The following is a 27,208-nucleotide window of genomic DNA, read 5'->3' as shown; positions in this document are numbered from 1 at the left end:
AGCAGCAAGATGGCCGAGTCCCAGCAATGCACGTGTGCCGGGAGTCCCAAGATGGAACCGGAGCTTGCCCCTGAGGGGACCAAAGCAGGAGGATCCCTGGACGAAGCCATGACACGAGTTCTGGTGACTGCGCCCGACTCCAGAGGTTCCGGTCAAGTACCCGTTGCTACACAGACTCTGCCGACGCCTCTAGCAAGTAAGTCGCTGGTATCAGGGCCCCTGTGCATACTCGGTAGTGTCCAACGCTGCCCCCAGAGACTTCCAGCACAATGGGGAGACACTATCTAGGGGGTCCCACCTAGTCCAGTCCAGGCCGCTGCAGCCCTATGCTAGGCCTCTTGAAGGGCCAGTAGCCCACAAGTTTTAAAGGGCCCCAGCCATAAGAAAAAAACGGTGGGCAAAAATTAAAGCACATGCCACCATGCTGACAGCAGATGGCTACCTCCTCTGTCTCAGTTGTGCTGCTTCCCAAAAGAAACGTAACAATCAGGGCAAAAAGATATTCTCTGCCCCATATCAACAAGTCTGTCAGATTCGCCAAAAGATGGTAGAGGCTCTGACCCGGGAGGTTCAAACACAGGCACTAAAGGAGGTTGTTAACAAACTGATTCCAGGCAACATAGGCCAAAATATTCAAAGGGCATTCCAATCCATCTGCCCCCTACAAACTGTATATATTCGTGAAGTCAAGTTGCTGGATCAATTGCCCGGGGGCCTGACCCAACCCACTATAGCAGCCAGAGAGCTAAGGCCGGGTCTACAGGCCTCCACAGGCATACCCATGGAGCCCACTGTAGCTCCACCATACTTAGTAAACAGGACCCATTGGTCTTCTCCCTCCAAGTGTTAAAGGAGCTGTCATCCAGGAGGCGTATCCTGATCCACCAGCGATGGATCCCAAGTACCAAAGTCACTCAAGTCAACTTTCCAGTACAGATGTGCCCAGGCCTACTCCTATGAGCGAGGAGGTTTGGCCTGACCACCGGGCACCAACTCATGTACCCAGGCGTACTCCAGCTGTCAAGGAAGTTTGGCCTAACCAACAGGTACCCACGAAAGTGAATGGGCCTACTCCTGCGGTGGCAGAGGTTTGGCCAGAAGAGCACCAACTAGTAATCGCTCTGTGGCGCAAGCCGCATCAGTGCAGGTGGTGGTTACTGTCAGTCCCACCATCACCAATTCCAGCCTGTCCCATGTGTCCTTGGATACCTATGTTGACCCCATGCAAGGGGCCCAGTCTCGCAACCCTAGGTTCATCTCACATTACAAGGTCTACTCTAAATCATATGTCAAATGTATCTAATGTCATATATCATTATGTTCGTGGGCAGGATACTTTCCTGGTCAGAAAGTACTCCTGAAACTAAACTAAAGCACGTATTCACTATAAGGTAACGTGAATGTCAAAGAGTTATCTGCATTCATTGTCTAGCATACATATGTCTAGAATAAACAAAAAATAGTGTTCTGGGGAGATGTGCTTTAAATGCCAAGGGACCCAAGTAGCCAAGGCATTGGGCAGAGAGCCTCACACAACCCAATCTGCCAATGTGTAATTCATAGTCATAAGTCAAGTCATGTATACAATGTCTAGTATATAGTCTAGTTATGTATAGTATATCACATGCATAGTCAAAAATGTTATGTCTAGTAAACTGTTACGTAAGTCAGTAAATGCATAGTCAAAGGTCCTTACCAGTAAAGTAAATGTATATGTACTAGTTATATATTATCGTTAATCCTGTTCCACCACAAAACAGAGCGTGTATGGACAATTTATACAAAGACTCTAATGTTATTTGTTCTTTCACCAGCTTGAAATGGACGTTTGTGTACAAAATGCCTCAGGATTGCATCTGGCTCCTCGGCCTCTTCGTTCCTCAACCCTGACAGAACCCATGTTGAGGATGACTTATGTTAAGTAGGAGGCTTTGTGATGTCCCAGTACAGGACATGGTCCTGTACTACCTTTAGGCCCTGTCAGGTTGAGACCCTCAGTGACCTGGGGGCTCCCCTGCAAGGTCTCCGCCTGCTGTTTCCAGAATGTTGTGTATATCACTTTAACCCCTAGACAGTATCCTTATGTATAGGTAGAACAAAGGACCTATGTAAGTCTGTCACATTGTCATGTCTGTATTGGCCTGTGTTCACACACAGCTATTGGATATACTTGTGTGTGACCAGTTTTATGTTCCCTGGTCAGGGAATAGTTAAAAGCCTTTGGCTTGCTAGCCAATAGCTCCAAGAGTGTGTCTATATAAAGTCAGCCCAGTCTAGCCTCTGGGCTGATGATGGAGATTAGAGATGAGCGAACTTACAGTAAATTTGATTCGTCATGAACTTCTCGGCTCGGCAGTTGATGACTTTTCCTGCATAAATTAGTTCAGCTTTCAGGTGCTCCCGTGGGCTGGAAAAGGTGGATACAGTCCTAGGAGACTCTTTCCTAGGACTGTATCCACCTTTTCCAGCCCACCGGAGCACCGGAAAGCTGAACTAATTTATGCAGGAAAAGTCAGCAACCGCCGAGCTGAGAAGTTCGTGACGAATCGAATTTACTGTAAGTTCGCTCATCTCTAATGGAGATCATTGCATCCTGACTTGCTAAGATGCTGGACATGCTGCATGGAGCACTTGGTGAAACACTCTTAAAGGAGTACTCCGATGCTCATTTTTTTAAGGGCAAACTAAGCCTAAAACAAAGTTATATAACATTGTAAATTACTTACCTTATCCATATGGCTCTTTTCCTGGTCTTCTCCCGCATTTCTTCTCCGACCAGAAGCTGGCTCCTTTTTCTCCAATCCATGACGCTCGACCGCTGCTTCTTAGGCACCGCCGCCATCTTAAACCGGTGACTCATCGCTCCCATGAGTCACTGCGGGCTCTGCCGGCCTCCCAGTCCCGAGTCGGCCACTCCCCATCTCAGTAATATATTCATATATTCGCAGAGCTGAGCTGCCATAGGCTCATCTCTGCAAACGCCTATCTCTGCGCTGCCTTCCAATCAGCGCTTACGTTCTGTGCATGCCCAATCCTCCCTTTAGGCAGGAGCTGGCCAGATGTCAGGAGCAGGCAAAAGCCTCCATTTGACCATAACTGGTTGTGGACTCTCATTTCACTACTAGCAACTGGGATAGCGGAGGAATCGGGGGTGTGGTGTTCCAGAACCCTAAAACCACACTGGTGTCACGAACACTAGGGGTTAACAACATCTTGACCCCAGAGTTAATACCATATGATCCCACCACTCACACCACTATACCTGTTGTCCTGCCATACACCCGTGGGTCACCACATGTGTCCATGAGGTAGGTGATGACGCATGGACACAGCAGGATGTTCTAATAAAAGCAATTGCAAAACCTATTGGTTGTCTACAGAGTGATAACTTCTGGAGAGGGCTACTATGCATGCGATACGCAGGTACATGAGGGCTAAATACTTGCTGCAGAAGTGACCTCGGCATTTTTTAGCTGTTACCAAAGGAAAAAAATTATCTTTTATGAAGCACCATCACTTCCAAGACATGTGATGGGTCCTTGGTACCATTACATTTGTATGTAACACCTGTATGTAAAGAACCATCATTTGCACATTTATATTCAAGGTGCATTTGCATTTTGTCAGTAATGTCTCAAAAATGTGCACAAAAAAACAAACAGTATTATAACAATAAGAACTAGTACTCTCACATTGCCATAGGACAGCCTGTATTTGCACAATGTATTTTCACTAGAGATGAGCGAACTTTTGAAAAATTTGACTCGGCCAATCGCCAAAATTTTCAAAAAAATTTGGTTCAAACTGAATTTTTTGTGGTGAATATAGATTTAAAACGGCTATTTCTGGCCTACAGAGAACCTCAATAGGGGTGTAGAACACTTTGCTTTGTTCTAACATGCATTTGGAGTGTGCTGGGGTAGTGAAATAATATTGTTATTCAGTACGACATGCAGATTACAGGCATCGCTTTTAGAATCACTTACGTGATGTACAATCCCTAAGAAAAAAAGATTAATTTTGAAATTTAAACTGAAGATTTTGGGTAGCTAGTTCTACCATAAAAAATGTTTAGGCCCAGGTCCATCAGCATCAGTAAACCATATATTGGCTGAATTACACAGCCTGGAGTTGGCTGAAGCATGAGGAGACCATATAGTGTCAGAATGGCACAGCCTGGAGTTGACAGTAGCATGAGGAGACCATTGAAATGTATGATTTTTACAATTAAATTTAAGATTTTGAAATTGAAATTAAGGATTTTGAAATTGAAATTTCACTACTCTGCCTGACATACCTATTGCGTATATATGAGGGGAATACAATACGCTTCACTTTGCTTAAAACAGTATTCGTCTAGAACAGCAGCAGGTGTGCACATTTGGCTGTCCTTTCACAGTATGTAGGCCCTTGACAGATTAACAGGTACAAAATAGTACACTACTTAGATGTACGCACGCGGTATGCATTGAGGAGGGCAGAAAAATGCGCTGCAATACGCCTAAAAACTCTGAATTTTTGTAAAACACCAGCCGATGATTGCTCTTGGCTGTCATTTCACAGTACAGTAACCCCCCAACCTACGATGGCCCCAACATATGATAAAATCGACATACGATGCTTTTATATGTCGGGCCATCGCATTAACTGCCAGGGATGCTTAAACTGCTATCCGACAGCAGCTTAAGCATTTTGCGCTGTCGGATAGCAGTTTAAGCATCCCTGGCAGGTTCGCTTACCTATTCCCGCTGCTCCGGGTCCACTTCACGATCCTCCGGAGTCTTGCGCATCTTCTCCAGGGTCCGGGCCTCGCTTTCCGGCGTCGTTATTACGTCACTACGCACGCCGCGCCGGCACAGCAGCGTAATAACGTCACCAGAAAGCGAGGCCCGGACCCTGCAGAAGATGCGGAAGAAGCCGGAGGATCGCGAATAAGACACCGGAGCAGCGGGACAGCATCGGGAGCCCCTGGGACAGCATCGGGAGCGGTGAGGACCTGGTCCGGAGGGACGGGGACAGGTGAGTACAGCTTCCTATACTTTACATTGCACGGATCCCTCAACATACGATGGATTCGACAAACGATGGGTAGTTTGGAACGAATTACCATCGTATGTTGAGGGACCACTATATATAGGCCCTTGACAGATTAACAGGTACAAAATAGTACACTACTTAGATGTACGTATGCGGTATGCACTTATGAGAGCAGAAAAATGCGCTACAATATGCCTAAAAACTCAGAATTTTTGTAAAACACCAGCCGGTGATTACTTTTGGCTATCCTTTCACAGTATGTAGGCCCTTGACAGATTAACAGGTACAAAACAGTACACCACTTAGATGTAGGTATGTGGTATGCACTTATGAGGGCAGAAAAATGGTCTACAGTACCCTTAAAAAAAAATTTGTAAAACACCAGCAGTACACAACAGTGCTGCAGCCAAAAAAAAGCTGTGTACTAAACACAAAATTGCACTCTGTCAAAGACTATTAGGAATGGACTGCTGTGTATTATACCTTCTACAGACTAGTATAACCAGTCCAGTAGATGATTTCTGGTGGAACAAAGACACTGAATTGCACTGAAAAAATTATTCCTGCCTCCTCTGCTAAGGTTTATGAAGTTGATGCAGCTTGTTGAAATGTATGAGGCAACACCCAGCTATGTGCCCCTCTCTGTAATACAATGCTGAAGAAAGTGATTTCCACATAGAAATTTCCACATAGAAATCCTGCTTGGATCTCCTCCAAATTACTTGTGCACATTGTTTTGCAGGTAGAAGAAGAGTGAGAGGAAATTATGCAGTGTGATAGAGGCCTTAATATCCTGCTCACCCTGACCTAACCAGCAGCTTAGTAGTCATTTTATTATTCTATCTATATAGTACAAAACAGCTACTAAGGTTAAAAAGATGTGGAATTAACAATGAAATGTCCTCCAACATGTCTTATAGGGGTATTCCGATCCACAGGATATGCCATAAATGTACCATAGGTTTGGGTCCCACAGATCAAGGGTCCCCTGACCACAACAGCATCCCTTGGCTGAAAGCAAGGCTGCATTTTGTGTAAGTCCTATTGACTTTAATGTAAGTTGCAAAGCAAGTTATACTCTTTATTTAACTGCCATTAAAGTCGATAGAAGTCATGCAAAATGCTTAAAATAGCCTGCTTGGCTGTTTCCTTGCTTCCCAACCCCCTCTTGCTGAAAGCAATCAAGGAGGGGGCAAGGGGGTCCTCAATCCCCATATTGGGTGGAACCCTGCAAAGTACTGCAGTCTGTCCTTACATAATAAAACTGAGTGCATTACATGGGAAACTTTCATAGACTCAAATTGGTTATACATAACATTAAATGTAAACTATTTTAGATACTGCTATGATGGCAAACAAAAACATATGATAAATGATGCACACATACATAGTTACATAGTTAGTATGGTTGAAAAAAAGACATGTGTCCATTAAGTTCAACTAAGGAGATGAAGGGAAGGGTAGGGTGAATTAAGGGGACGGGATGTGACTCTATATTTCTACATATTTCTAAGAATGTATCTTACCTTGTTTCATAGACTCTAATTGGTTATGCATAACATAAATTTAAGCTATTTAAGATACTGCCATGATGGTTTACATAAACATATGATAAATGATGCGGACATATTGGATTAAATAAAATCAATTGGCGGTACCACATCTTCAAGTCAAATTTACATAATTCCTAGGGTCACAAAGATTATGAAGGACCCATGAGCATGGGGGCCCAGATGTATGATGGCAACCATGTCTTACAGCATGTCACATCATCAAAGAACTTCCATGCAGAGCTAGTGACAGCCATGAAATGTAATGAATTTCAAGATCACACAACTTACCGAATATTGGCTTACACACTTTTTACAAGACTCTTTGCATGTAACTCAGGGGACAATGAATGAACAACTACAGATGTAGTGGCACTAAATTGGAATTGAACACTCTCATTGATAACTCAGTATTTATGAAAAACTCAGATAATAAATTGTAGTGATAAACATAGCTCTGTTACATCTACGTGTTCCCACAATATCTACGTGTCACACAATAACAGAAACAGAAATTGGTAAAAAATGAATATATATATATATATATATATATATATATATTTATATATATGTGTGTGTGTGTGTGTAAGAATCAGTTCTGGAAGCTTTCTTCCTTGGTGGCAATGTTGCTTTTGCTATTGATTATATTGCTGCAATATAGCAAAGTCATTTTCTACCATTATTGTTTGAAAGCCACGAGTTTCTCTGTTTACATTTACTATAAAAACAGGCTTTCTTTGTAATGGCTAATAAAAGCCACATAGAGGAAAGAACGGCGTCTTTCAAAAATAGCAAATTGGCAGGTAGGCCACTTTGGAGCTGAATTTAATAGTTTAAACGTAATTCTGCACAAGCAGTGCTTCTTGACACACAAAAACGCCTGGACTGGCTCCCAGGCTTAAAGCAAAAGGATCAAAATGACCGGGGCCTCAACGCAGATAATGGAATCCCTGTCACTGTCTGGAAATCAATCTTATGCATTTAGTGTCTCTCCCTGTTTTACTATTGCTTACTCCCTATCAGTCAATTCCAAGCTGGAATACTAGTACAGTCCGAGCACGTATGTGCTAATTGTGGACACGGCTGATTCTATGTAGGAGATATCTATAGATATAGGTCAGCATCACTCTGCTTTAATTATGGTAGAATATTATATAAACCCCCTTTATTCTAAATTCTGATGTAATGTTCTGGGAATGTTCTGCAGTTTCCTCTGCCGAAATGAAAACTATCAATTTATATTTCTTTCTTTAGCAACTTAAGTAGAAGTTGATGGTGAAGGAAAGTGTACTGTCAAGCTATTACCAGCTTTAACAGGTCTTAATGGTCTCTAGGGGCCTGGCTGATCTCAATTGACCTTGTAGCTCAGATTGACAGTTCAAAAACCCCTGCAGGATGTCTCGTAGCCACAATAAGCACAATCAAGCTAAACCATTTGTCTCAGTAATACAGTAAAATAAACAATGTTGATGCCCTGTCTTCTTATACTGCTTAATACCAGCAAGAAACAATAATACAGTGATAACTAGGAAACTCTCTTCCACACTGTGTGCTGTGATGGTTGATTCACTGTCCAAGAGAAGCCTTCAAGTAACTATATTACAAGTTACGGGCACAAGGATCTTGGTGACGCAACACTGACCCGGGAATTTATTTTAATTGCCATATTTGGAGTCTGGATGGGATTTTGTCTTCTAATATTAGTAATCGGCACCCATATCATAAGAGTTTTTACCTTCTTTTTGATGAACATTTGCAATAATATTCCAGCTCATTGTGGCATTTTGGACAGTTGCCAACCACAAGTTATCACATATATCTATTGATTAAATATACGATCAGTGCATCTGTATTGTTCCTAAGTCCAGACATTTGGTTAAACAATACAAATGGTGGAATCTACATGTGCAGTATAGTGATTTCTAATATGGACTGTGCAAATTTTCATTATAGTGTTCTCTGCAGTGTCGTAAGAACAAAATGATTTACACTAGATACCATACTAGTTAGTCAAGCTCCACTTTTGTAATTGCATGGAAAATAAATTGCCACCTTGTCCGGTAATGATTATGTTGACACTGTGTAGCTGGGAGAGAACTGGTGGGATTTCCTGTGGGCAACCCAGAGGCAACACAATCGGGCTACCTCCACAGTGATTTTTTTATGTTTAAAATGAGAACGTTAGAACATATTTAATGTAGTAATGAATGGATAGCCAAACTAAATGATTACCCTTTCATTAACATTTAATGCTGGCATCCATTTTCTATACCAGGTCTCTAATACTGTAAATTATTCTAAGCCATAACATATTCAGTTCCTATATGGACATCATGAAATATGATATGTATAACCATGACATAAAATACTTGTATTAATTGTTCTCCATCTCTAGGTCTTTCTACCATACACTCCTTTATGGAGAAATGGCTCTGTTCTTAGGCAACTCCGTATTGATAGAATATGTGGGTAACATTCAAGTGTGAATGAGACTTTAGGCATTTTAGATGCAATAACTACACGTAGTAACCCACACTTGTTCACCTGTCCACTTGTAACAACGTTTGGCATAAAAAAAAATTGCACAATACTGCATGCCCTCTATTTAACTAGTCCATATAGACATACAGTAGGTGAATATTAGATACATTATGATATTTCTTTCATGCTAGACATAAATGAAGCAGGAAAAATGTTAAAAACCTTTAGACATAAGGCAACTATAAACTTGAGGGTTAATAGTTTTTTAAGGTGGATACCACAGCTGCTAAAGGATTCTACTTTTAACTTCACATGATCCTCTAAATCTGTATTAATCTTTCTATTTTGTACCTGCTGTTGAAAGGATTTTCTCCAGGAATGATGTGCGTGCTGTCTTTTCCTACCAGAAGTTTGATTCGATCATAAAAAGACTTTACTGCTGGTGAGCCTGACTGGCTTTGCTGGATGATATCAAGAGGGTCACGTGATCCACGGCAAAGTAAACTCGCCTGGCAAGTTGTTTGCAAACAACAGTCTGGGTCCAGGCAGTCAACAAGCCCATCTGAAAGAAATGTATACAAGTGAATTAATATCAGCAACGTATAACAGCTATACATAACAATAAGGAACAGAACCATAAAGCAGAGTACAACATGATGTCCTTCTTCTTTTCAGCTGTTAACCATTTCTAGCTTCTTAGGAGTCTTAACTCAAGAATAAGGATTTGCGGAGAAAGAACTTCAGCAGACATCAATCTAAAGTCCCATAGATGCAGAAAATAACCCAATTTTTCCTCTATATTTTAGATCCTTCCTGAACAAATGGGAATAAGGCTTCTTTTACATGTAGTGTAGCACAGCATAAAACTACAAAAACATTGTAATGTTACTGACTCATTATATTTAAATAAAAAAAAATATGATAGCTATTAGATGGATGATAGCTGTGACACTCATATAGAAAAACATTGTGACATCTGTGTTTCTTACTCTCTAAATCACACAACACTATGAAGAACACCAAATGTGGATTATTATCCTATTGGATTGAATTTTCTTCTACATGTTTTACTAAAAAAAAACAGGTAATGATAAAAAAAATATATATTTTATTTTGATTTTATATTTCAGTTTTATTTTCTGATCGTGGGGGCAGCCCATCATCCTGTCTATAGATATATTTGTCATTTTTCACCATAGCATGTGTCACTATTTAGTAATCTGACTTAAAAGCTGGCCATTCCTATAATACCTGCATAATTATGCATGCTTGAAACAATATACCTCTGGTTATGCCATGAGAAAGGAAGAAGATCTTGAGTCATACATTACTGGCACATTACTTAAAGGGGTACTCCGGTGAAAACCTTTTTTCTTTTCAATCAACTGGGGGCAGAAAGTTAAAAATATTTGTAAATTACTTCTATTAAAAAATCTTAATCCTTCCTGTGCTTATTAGCTGCTGAATACTACAGAGGAAATTCTTTTCTTTTTGGAATGCTCTATGATGACATCACGAGCACAGTTCTCTCTGCTGACGTTATTATAATAATAATAACACTTTATTTATTGTTGTCCTTAGTGGGATTTGAACCCAAATCCCCAGCACTGCAAGGCATCAGTGCTAACCACTGAGCCACCATGCTGCTATGCATGGTTGCTAAAATGGACAGAGATGTCAGCAGAGAGCAGTGTGCTCGTGATGTCATCAGTGTTTCAAAAAGAAAGGAATTTCCTCTGTAGCATTCAGCAGCTAATAAGTACTGGAAGGATTAAGATTTTTTAATATAAGTAATTTACAAATATGTTTAACTTTCTGCCATCAGTTGATTTAAAAGAAAAAAGGTTTTCACCGGAGTACCCTTTTAAGGAACAAAAGGCAGACAATGTTGAATCCAATACCCTCAGTCCTTGTTTTCCCAAGCATCAGGCAGCCCTTTTGCATAGCAGTTTGTTGTCATTTATCTAATGTGTATGGCCAACTGCTGAATAACTTCTTAGCACATGACTTCTCAAACTGCAAAGTGCTAAGCTTAGAGACAAAATAAGAATATGTTTCCCAGGTGGCAATGAAAGAAAAAAAAAAAAAAATATATATATATATATATATATAATAGTGTCACCTGAGACAACACTAGTCACTACAACCTCTAACACAAACTTCTTAATCATCCCTCATTGGAGCAGCAGGGACAGCGGTAGTGTTAAAGGAGAGCTGTCTCCTTTTTCTGTAGCACCTCTATGCTGGAAAGTAACTCTCTTGCAAAAGTAAAAAAAAAAGCCTGCTCTCTGTTTCCCCAGTTGAAGGCAACATCCCTTGAAGTCACTGAATAGCCCTCTAAGGAGCCTTAAAGAGTACCTGTTACCAAACTAAAATTTTAATATATTGTTTCTAAGGTTATCATAAGACACTTTGCTATTTACTTGCTGTTAAAAATTCTCAACCTTTACATGTTTTCAATTTGATTGAAAAAACGGCCACTGGGTGGCTCTGTTCTGTTCCCAAACAGTTAATTTGGTCTCCATCCGGACTTGCAGAAGTCCAAACTCAGGAAGTGCGTGCCGTGCATGGCGAGTCACAGCAGTCTCGCAGGCTTAAGTGACGTCGCCCCTGCTGGGGAATGCCCACTTTCTCCTGTCGGGAGAAAGGGGAAAGTAATGATTTTTTTTTTTTTAGGGCAGGAGGGGTGTTAGGATGGGTTCACACTACGTTTTCTCCCATACGGGAGCACATACGGCAGGGGGGAGCTAAAACCTCGCGCTCCCGTATGTCACCGTATGCGCTCCCGTATGTCATTCATTTCAATGAGCCGGCCGGAGTGAAACGTTCGGTCCGGTCGGCTCATTTTTGTATTGGGTTTAGTGTGGTTGAGCAGGATGACAGTTTTCCTTTAAAAAAAACGGCATGGCTCTTGACTTGCAGGAATGTTACCACCAACAGGTGGTACCAGAGAGCAGGCTTTCTTCCTTCTGGAGGACAACTATTTTCCATACTTTTTTACCAGTGGAGCTCTTGCATGGCCTGCAAGTTTCTACATGCCTCAGTACTCTTTTAATTCTAAGCTGCCTGATATCCTAGCTGTAAAAGCAGCCACCCCAGACAGAGCATTGGGAGGAAACTTACCCTCTCCAGATCCTTATACACTGTAAACGGACTACGTTAAAAAAAACTTACAAATGCTTCTTGCTTAGGCAGTGGCAAAGAATATACAACACTGTGCACCTGATTCTCAAAGCTCATCTGTCACTACAGGTTGTTCATTCAAGCACGTGCTGTTAAGGAACAAGCGTGCGAAAAGAAAGCAAGATTTTTTGTAACTAATCTTTTAAATGTGAAATCAATACCTCCACAATAATGTTACCATGTCTGGCAAATTAGGTTCTTCTTAAGATAATTAAATATATAAGTGATTCTTTTAAGTTATTTGCATATGATTGAAGCAGAATGACACAGATAAATTGGGTCCGTTGCTAAGAATGCTGCTGACATCCAATATGGGAGATTTTATCTTACAAGGCTAATGCAGCTTTTCCACAAGTCTTTGCACTCTGGGATTTAATACCAGCAAGATAGCTCTTCGTTGGACACAATGCAGCAAGGAATCATGCGTCCTGAGAATTTTCAGACAGAACTCGCACAGAACTCGCAGCTATATTTACAAGACTCTAAAAATACTTTTTAGAAAATCCTATCTAATGTGGATAAATATATATATATATATATATATATATATATATATATATATATTCTATCTAGAGTGAGTGATGTGTCTTCAAAAGAGTGGTTCACACATCCTAATGACTAGGCTCAGCTCCATATAGTGTCATTGTCTTTTTGAACACATATGTTTCATTACACTTTTTATGTCTATTAATATGTGTGAACCTATTATTTCCACATGACCTCATAACAGCAGCATGATAATGGGCTTCTACAGGCAAGCACTTTTTGAAGACACTGAACTTTAAATTGGCACACCAATCTCCCAGTGGCCTGTCAGTCAGGAGAATCACATCATTGTGCCAGTGAGCCCCTTTGGATATAGTCTGACATTGCAATCTCCACTAAATTACCCTGTCACTGCCAATCTTACAGTTATCTTGCAAACAATCAAGTAGGCAATCAAACTGCTCAGAATTGCCAGTTCAGGACCTGGGAGGTTAGTATGTCTCCATTCAATACCAGTAAAAAAGAATATCATTCTTTTGACATTGGATGAGAGACTTATATATTTATTTCTCGTTTCCTTTAAAGCAAAGGGCAGCACTCTATAACATCTGAATATACCCCTCAAGACCACAGTGACTCTGTTCTCGCAGTGTCACAGAACATTACGTATATAACATATATATATATATATATATATATATATATATATATCAGAGGCAATTCATAGGGTGTGAATGGAAGATTGGGAGCCTTGGGAGCCTGTCACCACTCATTACAAATATATAACACACTGGCTGTCCTAGGCCTGGTTCACTGACATTAATAGCAATCTCCCGCTCCCAAATGATCTGCAGGCACATAAATCATTTTTATTCACACATTAAAGAAGCTTGGAGGATCAGAAGAGCACTAAGGAACTTCAGACAATAGACAACAAACTTTCCATAATCTGTGTTCATTCACTTACATTAAACAGAGAGTCACACTAAACCACTTTAATATAGATAACAGCCTGCATCATCTGTGTCCCAGTTGTTTAGCTATATCTTCACAAATGCAGCCCCTCTAATGTATCCTTCTAAAGGAAATCACTGGGGAGCTCCAAATGGAAAGACATTCATGAAATCAGGGAAGAAGACACTATTGGTGCTGGCGCAAACATATACTGTAAATTCTTCTGCCAAGTAGCCAGCAAAACCAACAAAGTCAACAAAGCCGGGAATCACCGCATAGTAAACTTAATGTAGGGACTCGGAAGAGACTGGGGACCCTTGACGCTGGTTGTGACATAGTATGGGTGTAACTAATAGGCTGTAGGCCAGCATGGTGCACTACACACTATCATGTAACTAGCACCCTTTGTATGCCTTCACTATGGGCAGTTATAATATTAAGCAGCTACCGCCCTCCCCTCAGGAATAGCGGGGGTATGAGTAGCTTTTCAACTGTATTTTTCACCTTTGCAACCTACTTATATAACATTTTGGCTAGTGTACACCATGGGGAGAATATGTTTTTCTAACATTCCAGGAACTAGTGAGCATTGCCTCTTCTCTTTGATTTTAAGTAAATCTTCACCTTTTACTGTGCCTCAGTATCCAGGATAGTTGGGAAATACACTGTAATTACTTATTGTCTTCATACACATCACAACTTTGCTACTGACACTGTATATTCTACTGCCCAGCATGAGAAACAGGGACCCTCCAGAGACAGGAACAGGGAGAAAACAATGCAATGTCTCATATTACATGAAGAGGGAAGATAGTCATGTGTTCAGAGTGCCGCACAGGCAGGACATAAACACTAGCAGCTTGGTCATGAGTGACGTCAGTGAGTAATCTTACTGCAGATAAACCTTCCACACACGATTTTACAAGATAAAATAACATACGTTGCTGAGGAATTTAGAGAAACTCCAAAGCAAAATGCTAAACGTTTGTTCAATGGATCTTCTCATTTCACATATGACTACTAAAGAGTATGCAACAGATTACATTTTATATTACTTTTGATCTAAGACCAACTTTCATTGAAAGGCAAATGTGTGTCTACCATGGTTCCCATTCACTTCTATTGTAGTGTACCTGCTCATTGGATGTCATAAGATGAATCTTGCTCTGAAATTCTGCACTGTGTTTTATATAAAAGTCATATGGATATGTGCCCTACCACAAAGTCAAGCAATAGTCATGTGACTGACATCATTGTCTATCCCCAACCTGGTTGCACAAGCCAAGGCTGATTGTTTATATATAGTCATTAAATCCATGGTGGTTACCCCTCATTTGAGCATTAAAAACGCAGACTCTGATTTCACACAGCGTTCTACAGTATCATGCTATTGATTCTCTCAAGTTAAATATTGGGTTAACTTGAGAGACTCAATAGCATGATACTGTTATGTTATTTTGTGACGGGCGATAGTAACGGGACAAATAGTGCATGCACTATTTCTTCCATTTATTCTATCGTCACAAATAATAACGGGCTACAACGGGCTATAACGGGTTAAAACGGATAATGTAAAAATCCCATAGACTATAATGGGATTTTCTAACGTCCGTATGGGATTTTGCAAAAGCCGTTTAACGCCCAATTTCAGGGTTTTCATAACGGAACATCAAACGGATCTTTAAAACAAATAAATTTTATAGTGTGAAAGCACTTCAGGAGCATGAGATCCTCAGCACTTCTGGACACCAGCATGTGTAAAATAGAAAAGCTTTATTTCTTTCTTCAATATAAAACATGATAAGGTTACAAAATGTGGCAAAAACAGACCAACGCGTTTCGGCAAACAAAATCTTTTTCAGGTTCCTCACTGGGAGAAAATATTCAGCCGAATAAATATACATACCATATTTTTCGCCGTATAAGATGCACTTTTTCTTCCCCAAACTGGGGGGGGGGGGGGGGAAAGTTGGTGCATCTTATAAGGCGACCCGAGGCTAATACAGGACATCACCGATCGCGCTGATGCCCTGTATTAACCCTTCAGACGCTGCGATCAAAGCTGACCGCCGTGTCTGAAGCGAAAATAACACTAACTCGGCTGTTCAGTCGGGCTGCTTACAGCTTACAGGACACCGGGAGGGACCTTACCTGCCTCCTTGGTGTCTGCTCTGTGCCTGGATCCCCTGCATGGCCAGCGCTCTCCTTCATCGTCATCACGTCGTCGCGCACGCTGTCCCGTCATCCAATAGGAGCGGCGTGAGTAGCGACATTATGGCGGCGACAGAGAGCGAGGATGCCGGGCAGCAGAGACGTTCCGAAGTGGCGGGGACACCCCGCGGCGCGGCGACAGCGATGGAGGGCGACATCCAGGGCAGCGGTGATGGGTCCGGAGAGGCGAGGAGACGTGCGTACTACCTCCTATACCAGTGGTCTTCAACCTGCGGACCTCCAGATGTTGCAAAACTACAACTCCCAGTATGCCAGGACAGCCAACTTTACATTGTATTTGGTTCAGAATCTTTATTTTCTAGATTTTTATCCTATAAAATTAGGTGCATCTTATATGCCGGAGAGTCTTACATGACAACAAATTCGGTATTGTAACAGAAACCCCTCCCCATTAGCGCATCTCTTCCCAATTTGTAACTTGCCGTAACCCTTAATTTGCTGACTTACTTGCAGGAATACGTTGCCCTTAGCAACCTTTGAATACATATAAAATATAAAACCCACTTGACGTAACCCTTCATTTGCTGACTTGTAATGAACACTGCCACTGGTAACAGAACTTCATAGACATCTTAGTATACTAAACGGCTGGTTGCTTGCAGGAATACGTTGCCCATAGCAACCTTTGAATACATATGAAAAATACAAAACCCACTTGATGTAACCCCTCATTTGCTGACTTGTAGTAAACACTACCATTGGTAACAGAACTTACTGAATAGCTAGTTACTTATAAGAGTACGTTACCCATAGCAACTTTTGAATACATATTGAACCAACTTGCCGTAACCCTTCATTTGCTGACTAGTAATGAATACTACCAATGGCAACAAAACGACATAGACATCTTAATATACTGAGAAGCTAGTTAATAGCAGAAGTACATTGCCAATGGCAACCTTTGAATGCATATTAAACCCCCTTGCCGTGACCCTTCATTTGTTAAATTGTAATAGACTCTACCAATGGCAACAGAACTTCACAGACGTCTTAATATGCTTGTAGGTAATTACTTGCAGGAGTACGTTGCCCGTAGCAACCTATGACCCAAAATAACACCTAGCAAGAACCAGACTAATCACATCCATATAGACCACCACTGAAAACATTGTCTTATTTAACAAAAGAGAAGAACAAAAAGGAGTATATGAATCAGTAAAACAACATAACATCAGATCTATAATTCATCCCTCCAGTGCTCGGGTTGCCATTTTTATAATCCATTAGATCTCTCTCGTATGCAATTTGCAAACCCTATCTCCTCCTCTTGGTCATTTCATGACATGCTCAATGGGTGTAACCTTCGTATGGGGGACGCTGCCTCCGTGTTCATCTCTAAAATGCTTGGAAGCACCGGACAGTGCGCGTGTGTGAACACTGCCCACTGACCGTGTGCCCGCAACATGTTCTGAGATTCTATGTTTCAACTTATGGGTTGTGGACCCAATATACTGTTTTCTGCATTCCATGCATGAAATGCAGTAAACCACATGGTCCGTTTCGCATGATATATAATATTTAGTAGGATCAATACAGTTGTTAGTATCAGAAATTACATGTCCTGATTTCGTCATATACCGGCATAATGGACAGCGAGACCTTTCACATGGGACACTACCATTGTATTTTAACCAATTTTTGCCCTGATTTGTGTTTAAGGAATTTCTCACAAAATGGCTGGGTGAAATTATATTACCAATGGTAGTGTTTCTCTTGGCAACACAGCACCCTCCAGATTTTAATATTTCGGACAACTGTAAATCTTGTTTCAGTATAGATAGGGTATACTATACAAAACTTTCGGAGGCAGACCCCACACCAATATGTTGAAGAACCTATCCAAGTTATTGGAGGATGGCTTATGTCTGGGCATTTGGGATAATAGAATGAAAGATTCTTTGTATGTTTCTAAACCCACGTGTCCCACCTTCCACTGTCTGCTAAAGACCCATAAAGGCTCTTCTCCCCCTCCACTACGTCCAATAGTGTCGGGGATTGGTTCAGCATGTGAATGTCTTTCTACATGGCTGAACAGTCTCCTCCAGCCTCTGGTTGTCAGGACACCAGGTTATATCAGAGATACCAAGGATTTACTAACAGCATTACAGGACCTTGGGTGGAATGATGATTTAGCCTGGGTGTCCTGTGATGTAACTTCACTGTATAGCGTAATACCTCATGATAGGGCCATATTTGTTTTGGAACATCACTTGAAGCGTTATAGTAATTATTCACCAATTTTACAGCAATTTATTTTGGATGTAACTGGTTTTCTTTTGACACATAACTTTTTTTCTTTTGATGGATCTTTCCTCCTACAGGTATGTGGTTGTCCAATGGGGGCCAAATTCTCACCCTCATTGGCAAACCTATACATGACCTGGTGGGAGGAAAGATCCATCCACACTCCTGAAAATCCTTTCCTCCGCCACATCACCTGGTATGGTCACTATATAGATGACATGCTGATGGTGTGGCGGGGGCCCCTGGATAAACAGATCATGTCTCAATTTGAACAGTATCTTAATACCAATCATGATAATTTACAGTTCACTTTAAGTTACAGTAAATATGATATGTTTTTTTTAGATATACATTTCTTTGTAGATAAGGAAACTAACAAGTTAGAAACTGAATTTCCTAGGAAACCCATATAAGGTAATTCTTTCTTACATGCTAGACAGAAGTCATGAACATCATACCATCCAGAACCTCCCTGTTGGAGAATTCATCAGAGCATAAGGTGTCTGTTCTAACAAACAATTGTTTGATCAGGAGTGCAGTATTATTAAATAAAGACTTCTGAATAGGGGTTATTACCATAGTACAATCAGAATACCTATATCTGGGGGGCAAGACTAGGCACTCGACATCACAAATCCATGAAGAGGGTTCGGCAAAAAATCCAGTGGTGTTTTCCACTGTATTTTCCAATCAATTCATACAGATTAAAAATATTGTGCACAAGAGAAACACTACCATTGTTAATATAATTTCACCTAGCCATTTAGTGAGAAATCCCTTAAACACAAATCAGGGCAAAAATTGGTTAAAATACAATGGTAGTGTCCCATGTGAAAGGTCTCGCTGTTCATTATGCCGGTATATGACGAAATCAGTAATTTCTGATACTAACAACTGTTTTATCCTTTTAAAACGTATATATCATGTGAAACGGACCATTTGGTTTACTGCATTTTATGCATGGAATGCAGAAAACAGTATATTGGATCCACAACTTGTAAGTTGAAATGTAGAATCTCAGAACATGTTGCGGGCACACGGTCAGTGGGCAGTGTTCACACACCCGCACTGTCCGCTGCATCCAAGCATTTTAGAGATGAACATGGAGGCAGCGTCCCCCATATGAAGGTTACACCTATTGAACATGTCATGAAATGACCAAGAGGAGGAGATAGGGTTCGCAAATTGCATACGAGAGAGATCTATTGGATTATGAAAATGGCAAACCGAGCACTGGAGGGGATGAATTATAGATCTGATGTCATGTTGTTTTACTGATTCATATACTCCTTTTTGTTCTTCTCTTTGTTAAAAAAATAGTGCAGAGAAATAACAGAGACACACTCACCCTTTGATGTCAGCAAACGTGGAGGGATTTATTAGAAGACAAAAGTGCAGTACATCACACAGGGGGAACGGAAAGACACAGCTCTGGGAGCTGCGCTCCTCCCGCAGCTCCTGGAGCTGTGTCTTTCCATTTCCCCTGTGTAATGTACTGCACTTTTGTCTTCCAATAAATCCCTCCACGTCTGCTGACATCAAAGGGTGAGTGCGTCTCTATTATTTCTCTGCACTATTCATATTGGACTTTTTCTCTAAAGACTGCACCCCCTGTATCAGCTCCATACGGACGCCCACATTTCATTTACTCCTAGTGACCCCATATGTATATGCTCTGGTGCCGAGAGTTTGTTTCCTTTCACATCCCCTCTTTGTTAAATAAGACAATGTTTTCAGTGGTGGTCTATATGGATTTGATTAGTCTGGTTCTTGCTAGGTGTTTCTTTGGGTCATAGGTTGTTATGGGCAACATACTCCTGCAAGTAATTACCTATCAGCATATTAAGACGTCTATGAAGTTCTGTTACCATTGGTAGTGTCTATTACAAGTTAGCAAATAAAGGGTCACGGCTAGTGGGTTTAATATACATTCAAAGGTTGCCATTGGCAACAAACTTCTGCTATTAACTAGCTTCTCAGTATATTAAGACGTCTATGTAGTTTTGTTACCATTGGTAGTATTCATTACTAGTCAGCAAATGAAGGGTTACAGCAAGTTGGTTCAATATGTATTCAAAGGTTGCTATGGGCAACGTACTCTTACAAGTAACTAGCTGTCCAGTATATTAAGACATCTATGAAGTTCTGTTACAAATGGTAGTGTTTACTACAAGTCAGTAAATTAAGGGTTACGTCAAGTGGGTTTTATATTTTTCATATGTATTCAAAGGTTGGTATGGGCAACGTATTCGTTAGTATACTAAGACGTCTATGAAGTTCTGTTACCCATGGCAGTATTCATTACAAGTCAGCAAATGAAGGGTTACGCCAATTGGGTTTTATATTTTATATGTATTCAAAGGTTGCTATGGGCAACGTATTCCTGCAAGTAACCAGCGTTTCAGTATACTAAGACGTCTATGGAGTTCTGTTGCCAGTGGCAGTGTTCATTACAAGTCAGCAAATGAAGGGTTACGGCAAATTTCAAATTGGGAAGGGATGTGCTAATGGGGAGGGGTTTCTGTTACAATGTGTATATTTATTCGGCTGAATATTTTCTCCCAGTGAGGACCTCGAAAAAGGATTTTGATTGCCGAAACGCGTCGGTATGTTTTTTTTTACCACAATTTGTACCCTTATCATGTTTTATATTGAAGAAAAAAATAAAGCTTTTCTATTTTACACATGCTGGTGTCAGGAAGTGCTGAGGATCTTATGCTCCTTAGTGAGTGAAGCCTGTTTGTCTGTCCACCTTGTTTGCAGCAGCACCTGTACCAATGGGGGATCGGGATTTTGTTCACGGGAGTAGGTGAGCTAACTCTTTCTTTTTTGTCATTGGGTTAACTTGCTTCACCCAAGAGAGCAAAGTATTATTTTCTAATTTTTCGTGTTATTTTAGGAAGAATACACTATAATTTTAGCAAGCCACATGTAACTTGCTGAATAGTCTTATGAAGTGCTGTTCAGCTCTTTTTAAACACAAAATAATTCATGATATTCGTTGGTCAATGAAAAACACCATAAAGAATCTTATGATAATTATAGCTTTTACTAGAATCCACTAAGATTTTGGTCGGTTATACAATTAAACTAAAATACGAAATCAAGAGAAATCCAGCAAGGGGTAATTTAAAAATGTGCATAACAATCTTCATATTTCCATACGCATGAAGGAAATAAATAGATTTGACTGGAATGAGGACTGTACTTGGGAAATGTGAATAATTTACATAGTGAGTGGATTAATGCTACACTAAGAACATCTGTTCCCAAAGGCTAAGTAATCTATATACCTTTATGTGATAATAGTCATTAAATATAGGGCTTTCATTATTAGAACAAGTGAATTACAGTCCAGGACACCTGTAATAAAGAGCTGGGAAAACATAAGCTGCATGGCTTCTTCTTATTCTTTGTTGCTGAATGAGAGGAAGCTAAAACATGTCTGTGTATCGTGGAGACAAAGGGGGGCAATGTATCATTACAGCGGATTTTCATGTGTGTGGTTTTCCCAGTGCTGCAAAAAAAATATTGTTGTGCACGTCACTTCATAAGTTTGTGCAAATGACAGGAACCCCTGAATAATGCAAATAAAAAATTAAAAGCTCACACACATTTCTATGCTAGACATAAAGGTCCGGGACCATATAAAGGGAAACTCTGATACTTAACAGCTTATCCCCTATCCACAGGATAGAGGATAAGTGTCTGATTGTAGGGGGTCCGACTGCTGGGACTCACTCAATCTCCTACCTGATGCCCCGACTCTCCATGCACAGGGTGACACTCAACCCTCCGTGTATCTCTAAGGGAGAGCTGAAGATACACAAGTGATGTATCTCTGGCTCTCCCAAAAGATGCATGGAGGGGCATTTTCTACCATAGACAAAATGTTTTTTTGTGTCACATCTATAATTTGTATCTGATATAAGGCGGAACAGCTAAACATCCTCAAAGTGTTTTAAATCCATTCTTGTTTTTTCGTTTGTTGTTTTGCCAGAAGTTGTAGCTACTTATAATGTACTGGTCATTCCCAAATTAGGGTCACAAGGTTCACCACAGTTAAAAAATGTTTTTATTTGACTATGCTACAGGGGCTGTAAAGTTAGTGTAGTTCATAATATAGTGTCTGTACCTGTCTGTGTGTGACGGTTTTCTCACAATTCTTCTGTGATTTTCACTAGACAGGTGCAGAACAAAAATTTTCGTTTTTTTTTTTGTTTCGTGTTTTTATAAAATTTTCGGTTCAGCAATATTTTCAGTTTTAATGTTCAGATACATTCGGTATTCGGGTGTCCAGGTTTCTTTTTGTTTTGGATACATTCGGTATTCTGGTGTCCGGTGGGTTAATTTTTTCGGATACATTCGGTATTCGGGTGTCCGGAGGGGACTCATTTTTCGGATACATTCGGTATTCGGGTGTCTGGGTTTGATTTTTTTCGGATACATTTGTATTCGGGTGGATTTGATTTTTCGTATACATTCGGTATTCGGGCACATTCGGGTAAATCTTTTTTAAGCAAGGGACCATTATCGGGAGTGTGTGAAGGAAAAGAGGGCAGCCGCAGAGATCAGAACATTGGAAGACAGGTAAGATAATATAATTTTATGTGATTTATATTAATACATAATGTAATGTTGAATGAATGAATGAGTAAATGAATGAATGAATGAGTAAATGAATGAATGAATGAATGCTGTATGAATGATTGATGTGTTTGATCGATGTGTTTGATTGTCGGGTGATTTATGTATAACATGATGTTATACATAAATCACCCGACAATCAAACGCATCGATCAAACTGTTGCAAAACTACAACACCCACCCACTGTCTGGGCATGCTGGAAGTTGTAGTTTTGCAACAGCTGGAGACATACTTTGGCCAACACACGCATTCGCACCCTAGTAACAGTAAAACAATAACTAACAATCAGAAACAATAAGGAACAATAAAAAAAATTGAAAAAATTCTTTACTTTTGTTTTTTTACCGCATGCATTCGGTAAATAATTAATGCATTTGTTTTCGGATAATGAATGCATTAGTTTTTTTACCGCATGCATTCGGAGAATAACAAATGCATTCGTTATGTTGCTTTTCGTTTTATCGTAGCTATTCGGAAATATTTGAAAAATGTACTCGTGCATTCGTAACGGCCCGAATGCACGAAAACGGCAAAATTCGGTAAATTTGACATTCGTGCCGAACCGAATTGCACATGTCTAATTTTCACTCCAATACTTATTTCAGATTTTTCCTATGCTGCAATGCGGCCGAGAGCTGACTCACAGGGAGCCTGTCTGCTTCAATGGGTGGAGCGATCGCTTGGTGGGAGAGAGATCAATATGCAACTAATGCAACAGCTGTAGGCACCCTGATTGAAATCCACAGGTCTTTTGAATGGATGCAGCTCATTTATGTTTCAATGGGTGGGGTGGCTGATGTGTGGGAGGGAGGAAAATGGAATTGTGGGATTTGTAGTAAAAAAAAAGAAAAGTCAAACAGGAAATAACAGTTCACAAAAAAGCTAGCCACAGTGTTATGGTAATCTCACAACATAGCCATTTAGCCCCAAGACAAGCGCAGATCCTTCCTAAGCATGTCAATTACTGCCTGCCAGGTACGTACTAAAATCACCTTGTAGAGGATAACCCCTTTAACATGCAGTCCTATTTTCTAATCCAGTTTTACAATCCTTACTGATTAAGAACAACGAGTCTACTCAGCTATATTGCTTTGTAACTGAAGAGAATCTGGTCCTTTCTAAACAAGTAGAAAGGTATTTCTATTGGATAGTTTACAGTGAACATAAGATCACTATGCAGCAAGAAGGAGTAAAAAAGATAGGTCTCACAATCTAGCCACTTAGATGCTACAATCAGTTCATTCTGATTATGGCCCTTGCAGCAGGGTGAGCATAGTTAGGATTGACTATGGTTGGAGATACTTTGCTCAACAAAAAAATGGTTGTAGCACACTGTCCATAAAGTTGACAGAGGGAACCCCTTCCTCTGTCTAACCACTTAGATAAAGTGAACCGGTAAAGGGAAACTGACAGCCAATTCACCCGCACTAAACCACGGGGTTACAGTGCAGGTGAACCAGATTACAGCAAGGTATCACTTACCTGGATCTGTGGTCCGGTTCTTGAGATACCCATTGTATCAGCCTCCAGTAAGCATAGTCTGCTATTAGTAATGAATGCTGAAACTACAGGTATCTCCTGAATGGGACCGCAGATCCGGGTGAGTGATACCTCACTGTAATCCGTTTACCTGCATTATAACCCTGTGTATTGGGTTTAGTGCGGGTGAATTGGCAGTCAGTTTCCCTTTTAACTCTGCTGCATTGGCTGGGTTCAGAGTGTCATCTGTATGATTATCTGGATTGGATGTACTTGTGTAGGGACTGCCCATGGTTAAAGATGTGGCCTAATAGAAAAATATTTAATGCAACGTGCATCCTGCATCAACAGATGTAGTTATGACTATGTAGACATGGAGTTGCGGTTGAAGAGTTCACAGAAGTCTAAGGATGATGAAAAACAATGTTTATTAGCAAAGTCTATATCTGTGTAGTGCTTTATATTGTACAGTAAATTTTATAGCTCAAAATTTAATTTAAAAAAGTTATATTCCAACTGGGAGAGCGACTTAAGACTCCAGAAACGCCTCTGATAATTTACACACTTTGTCTCCACGGTCCTGATTTCAACACTCTGACAAGTTACAATAGATCTCCCCTACTTTCAACTAGTCTATTCCTAAGTACAAGCAGATCTGTTTCGAAATAGTTAAAGAGCTAGTGGCTCAGAATCATGGGTTAGCACTGTTGCATTCCAGAAAATTGAGTCCTGGGTTCAAAGCTGATCATGGGTAACTCTATATGGAGATCATAAATCCTATATATATATAGGGTATGAAATCTATATCTGGGTCTGGAATGTATATCTAGGGTCTGGAATTTATACCATAGGTCTTAATGAACTCTCACAATATAATTCATTTAAAAACATTTTTGACCCTATGTTCACAACCATTTTGATAATAAGTAACAGGGCCTTGACAACGAATACTTACAATCTACAAGCTAAGGAGGAAGGGTACGGTTGTTGAGGTTACAAGCTTTTCCTTTTATAATATTAAGACATCAGTGTAATTGTACAGTACAATGAAGACCTTTCTAAAAAGATGAATTTTAAGGTTGGTTCTGAAACAAATAGTGAGTAGGACAAAGTGGGATGTGTTGAGCAAATTCTAGAGTATGGGTGATGCATGGAAGAAATCTTGCCAATGGTGAGATGAATGTACCAAGTGAATGTAAGAAGTAGGTCTTAAAGGAGATTACATGTGGGGAGGTATTGGAGGGTTACAGCACAGATGTGTGGAGGGGCAGATATGTAAGTCATTAAAGGGGTACTCCGGTGGAAAACTTTTTTTTTTAAATCAACTGGTGCAAGAACAGATTTGTAAATTACTTCTATTAAAAAATCTTAATCCTTCCAGTACTTATTAGCTGCTGAATAATACAGAGGAAATTATTTTCTTTTTGGAACACAAACCTCTCTGCTGACACGACGAGCACAGTGTTCTCTGCCGACAGCTCTGTCCATTTTAAGAACTGTCCAGAGTAGGAGAAAATCCCCATAGAAAACATATGCTGCTCTGGACAGTTCCTAAAATGGACAGAGATGTCATCAGAGAGCACTGTGTTCCAAAAAGAAAACAATTTCCTCTGTAGTATTCAACAGCAAAATAAGTACTGGAAGGATTAAGATTTTTTAACAGAAGTAATTTACAAATCTGTTTAACTTTCTGGCACCAGTTGATTTAAAAAAACAAACGTTTTCCAATGGAGTACCCCTTTAATATGTTAAAATGAATATTACAGAGGAGTTTATTGTATGAGTGCTAAAGTGTTAGATGGGACACCACAGAGAAGGAGGGTGACGTTGTCTAGGCAGAAGATGATGAGACCATGGACTCCTATTGTTCTTGACTTGATGTTGAGGATAGAGCAGATTCAATACATTTGAAACAGTTTCTGAGGGCTACTGGTTTGCAGGTAATAGTAAATTAACAATTTAAGAACATGTACCTTCTTACAATCTGTTCAGGGTATTCTACTGTAAGGAATTTAAACATCCATGAGGTTAACTATACCACTGTTAGATAACATGATTTGCTGGAATTAAATTATTGCATTATAACACATTATTTTATTTAAAGACTAGTGTTGCCAAGTTCTATTTAATTCTTATAGATTTTGTTGCTGCTATTGTGAGGTGTAGAGTGTAGACTGGGTATAAATGTCGGTTTACACATTCCTTTTGTAATATAAGATTAACAGTGCTGAGGATTTCTATTATTCACTGAAAACACGAGGAAACAATTAAATTCTAGGTGCCGCTGCGGAGAAGCAGAAACTGACAGGTGCGAATCAAGTGAAAAATAATTGAAAAAAAAAATATGATCCATAGCTGTGCAGTCAGCTCCTTCTGTGCGGTAACAAATTGTAAAGAGATTACAAGCATGGACACATTTCCCTGTAAACACTTCTATATAGAAAGCTGCCATTCACAAATACTGCCGCCACCATTAAGATCATGTAATTCACAGGTGTGTTACGATACTAATAGGGCAAGTAAAAAATAAGATATGATACCATACAGCCAGCAGATGTTGTAGAACCTTCCCTGCAAAGACTACATAACCACGCATCATAATCCTTAAAGGGGTAGTCCAGTGGTGAAAAAAGTATCCCCTATCCTAAGGATAGGGGATAAGTTGTTCACCACTGGACTACTCCTTTAACTTCAGTGCAGCATTACTGTGTTGCTCTACATGTATTTGACACTACCTGTGAAGGATTCCTCAATTGTATATTAAAGAGACACTCACTGAAAATAATACCTTAAGCCAAGTAAGGGGGCAGTGCATGACACGGGAATTCTCGATTTAGTTTTATTAGATATATGCACTGTCCCCTTAGGCAGCATGCCATTGGCAAGCTAACCACATCAATACTTGATTCTCTGC

The 27,208-nt window shown here is 40.2% G+C and overlaps 1 protein-coding gene across 12 annotated transcripts in view; it reads right to left on the bottom strand.

The window, feature by feature from the left end:
• TENM2 (teneurin transmembrane protein 2) overlaps window positions 1-27,208 on the bottom strand; it is a 2,592,228-nt gene that overhangs the window by 90,999 nt on the left and 2,474,021 nt on the right. For all 12 annotated transcript variants that reach the window (XM_056575104.1, XM_056575105.1, XM_056575107.1 and 9 more), the window contains one exon: window positions 9,420-9,630. In XM_056575104.1, the coding sequence (XP_056431079.1) occupies window positions 9,420-9,630 (211 nt within the window). The remainder of the gene's footprint in view (window positions 1-9,419; window positions 9,631-27,208) is intronic.

The sequence above is a fragment of the Hyla sarda genome, chromosome 4 (assembly GCF_029499605.1).
Source record: "Hyla sarda isolate aHylSar1 chromosome 4, aHylSar1.hap1, whole genome shotgun sequence".
NCBI classification, from domain to species: domain Eukaryota; kingdom Metazoa; phylum Chordata; class Amphibia; order Anura; family Hylidae; genus Hyla; species Hyla sarda.
The sequence above is the reverse complement of the archived record's forward strand: the minus strand, read 5'-3'. Positions and strand labels throughout refer to the sequence as shown.